General features: G+C 44.1%; 1 protein-coding gene across 5 annotated transcripts in view; it reads right to left on the reverse strand.

Annotated features, from left to right (window-relative positions):
• Positions 1-3,156, reverse strand: part of DERL1 (derlin 1) — an 85,652-nt gene that overhangs the window by 70,071 nt on the left and 12,425 nt on the right. For all 5 annotated transcript variants that reach the window (XM_024741060.1, XM_024741061.1, XM_024741062.1 and 2 more), the window contains exons 3-5: positions 2,081-2,145; positions 986-1,012; positions 361-456 (exon numbers count right to left, since the gene is read on the reverse strand). In XM_024741060.1, the coding sequence (XP_024596828.1) occupies positions 361-456; positions 986-1,012; positions 2,081-2,145 (188 nt within the window). The remainder of the gene's footprint in view (positions 1-360; positions 457-985; positions 1,013-2,080; positions 2,146-3,156) is intronic.

Genomic DNA, 3,156 nt, shown 5'->3' on the forward strand with positions numbered 1-3,156 from the left:
ATGTGTTTTAGCTTAAGTGTAAAATACATAACAGGCAATGATAAGAACAGACTGAAAGAGAGGGTTCCACATGAGTGTCCTTCCTCCCCTCCCCCTACCACACACACATACATGAGATCACTCAGGACACATGCCTAAAGGGCCTGAGCTCCAGAGGAAGTGAGAAGTAATAGTCAGCAAAGGCCTCAGGGTTGGCTAAAGAAATCCAGGGGGACTGAGGAGGGGAGAAGGGGCTTGCCTAAGGTTTACTGCTCTGCAGTGACCTCTTCTGCACGTGTCAGAAAGTACATCTCTGGGCTGAAGAGAGGGATTTCTGCAAAGACAAATGAAAAGGAAATTTTCCCAGCTAGGTTAGAGTACCTTAAATCGTGTTCCAAACCAAAATGATACAATCATGTCTCTGTTCAGCTGGGCCCAGACATAAAGTACTGACATGATCAGAGGAATCATCAGCAGCTGCAAAAGAAACGAACACGTAAAGGCTCCAGAGGCTGAGCGTAAACCTACCTCTTCTTTGCTCTTTAACCTCTCCCCTCCAAATAAACTCTCCCATGGTTATTCAAAAAGCAGAAGGAAATTCAACTCATCAGAATTACTTAATCATGCAATGCATGCTTTAAAATCCTCTAATAAAATACAACACAATTATATTATTTGGGATGGATTCAGAAATATCAGGGTCAAGCTCTGTTACTTGGAAAAAGTATGCAATAAAGCTCTACTTACCACGTATTCTCAATTTTTTAAAAACACATATCCACACACATGCACAGGAAACACTGGATAAACCATCGTTCTCAACATTCATACATTAATACAGAAGCCAGAAATGAGCAAGGACAGTAATGATTTAGGTAACTCACATAAGAGCTTCAAAATACCATATAATTAACCACGCAGTTAATGCAATTTAAACTTCTGTCAAAGGTCATTAACAGTAAGTCTGAAACACATGAAAGGCCAAAGAGTTTCAAGGGACACTTACCTGCATATCCATTGCTAAGCCAGTAATCTTGGTTTGTAAAGTTAAAGATCAGACACAAATAAAGCATTCTACACCTAATAAAAGTTCATTTCATTCCAGTTTTCTGAAGGAAAACACTTTTCTATAGTTCAGGTTGCTTAAAACACCCCGGAACACAAAGGTATCTAATAATCTTCACTGTGAACACGCTATTAAACTATCCGATGACGAGGAAATAGTAGAAATTAACTGCTTTGGCACGTGACTCAGTTGGGTTGCCTGTGTCCTCCGTGCCCTGCCACTGTATTTTAGCAGCTCCCCTTCGATTAGGAGATGGAGGGGCATGTGAAACATGCCTCTGAAACAAATAATGCGTCTGCTCACATTCAGGGCTCCACAGCACAGGTGAAGTCCAAAACAATCTTTTTATCTTCCCTTAAGGAGGGAAAGGGCATCCAGAGTGCCACAATTTTCTGGCTCTTGGCCAAGTTTCAATGGACACTAAACCCCAAAACCATTCTGAGCTCACCAACTGTGCACAGGACTTGAGCCACCAAGCCCCTTCTGCTGCTCTCACTGTCTGTAAAGGTCTGCGGCCGGAAGGCTGCTGACAGCTGTGGTTGACACACAGCAAGCAGAGAGGCATGCTGTGTCCTTTCCCAGAGCCAGGCACTTACAGAGGGACCGAATTACCATTTAGGACCTCGAGACAAAGACAGCACTAAAGTCAGAAAGGATGCTGGTTGTAAATTAATTTTCTGATAAGGACCACAGCTTTCAAAAGCTATCTCATGGCACGGAATCTCTCTGAGCTGCAGTCAACAAGCTGCCACACACCAGAACACAGAGAACTGGGAACAAGAAGAGGGAACAGTAATAAAACTCAACCAAATGTGGAAAAACCCCACAAAGGCAATGGCAGGGGAATGCATCACTCCACGGCTATGTGATTTACTACTGCTTTTGACAAGAACTTGCATGATTCTTAACTATTAACTATAGTAAACAAAGATGCAAATACTATCATTTAAAATGTTATGCAGATTACTGCCCATTTCCCCAAACCTGAAAAAAAACCTGGTTATTTCTGGCCCAAAATGACAGACGGAAGGATACCACGATGCAAATCCAGTTAAAGAGGAGCATGAATAAATAGTCTGCTGGCCTCCCATCAAAAGCTCCTGGAAACAAAAATAAGCCAAATGTCATGGTTCAGAATTTCGGAACAAAGAGACTTCTATGTTGAGAAATACTTCAAAAAATTGTAGAGAAAACACAAAATGAGAATATTTTAAAACCACTCCTCGGAAGTAAAAGAAAATTTTAATATATAAAACCGTGTCCACAATTAAGCCCTAAAGTAAAGTTGCCCAGGTATCAAGGCTAATAATCTGTGTTCCCCTAACTGAATTCCAGTCCGTAAAATGCTCTGCTCAACTAGCACGAGCCAAAAGAAACCCAAAGGGAGGACAGTCAGGTCCACAGCTACTGAGACCCCACCCGCTGAAGCCCCTCACAGCCTGGGGGCCTTTCCTTCATGGCTCTCATCATGAGATGGAGACCTATTCGTGATTACCTGGTTAATCCCTTCTCCCTCCACTAGACCATAAGCTCCGTCAGGGGAAGAACCATGTCCGTTCTGCCTACCACTGTAGCTCCTCCACACAACTAGGCTGGGAAGCACTTACTGCTGTTATGACTGGAGACACACGTACGCGCACACACACACGCATGTGCACACACACACGCACGCTCACTGCTGCGCAGTCCGGCACTGGGCTCACCAAGAGGATTTGGTCTCCGTCTTCCGGGATCTCACATTCTAGCAAAGGAAAACAATGGTGGGGGAGTAGGGGGCAGCCACACCTCTCCATGGCCCTGACTCTTCCTACCGTATCTGTGAGGGACAATGGAAAAACCTACACCCTCTTTTTGCAGATGAGGAAATACAGTTACATGACCAAAGTCACATGGCTTTTGGAAGCAGAGTGAAGTCTAATTCCTAGCTTAGTGTTCTTTCTGCTACGCCACATACTGGGCTTTGTCTTATTACTGGGCAGAACAATCAACATTGGCCCAGCTCTCCCTTCTAAGGATGATCCTCATGCCTCCAGCAGCAAGACTAGGAGAGGGGCGGAGAAAAGGACAAATGACTCTAAGTTCCCTCTATCTCAAACGGTTACTCCCCCCCC

This window comes from Neophocaena asiaeorientalis, unplaced genomic scaffold, assembly GCF_003031525.2.
Source record: "Neophocaena asiaeorientalis asiaeorientalis breed wild unplaced genomic scaffold, Neophocaena_asiaeorientalis_V1.1 scaffold177, whole genome shotgun sequence".
Taxonomy (NCBI): domain Eukaryota; kingdom Metazoa; phylum Chordata; class Mammalia; order Artiodactyla; family Phocoenidae; genus Neophocaena; species Neophocaena asiaeorientalis.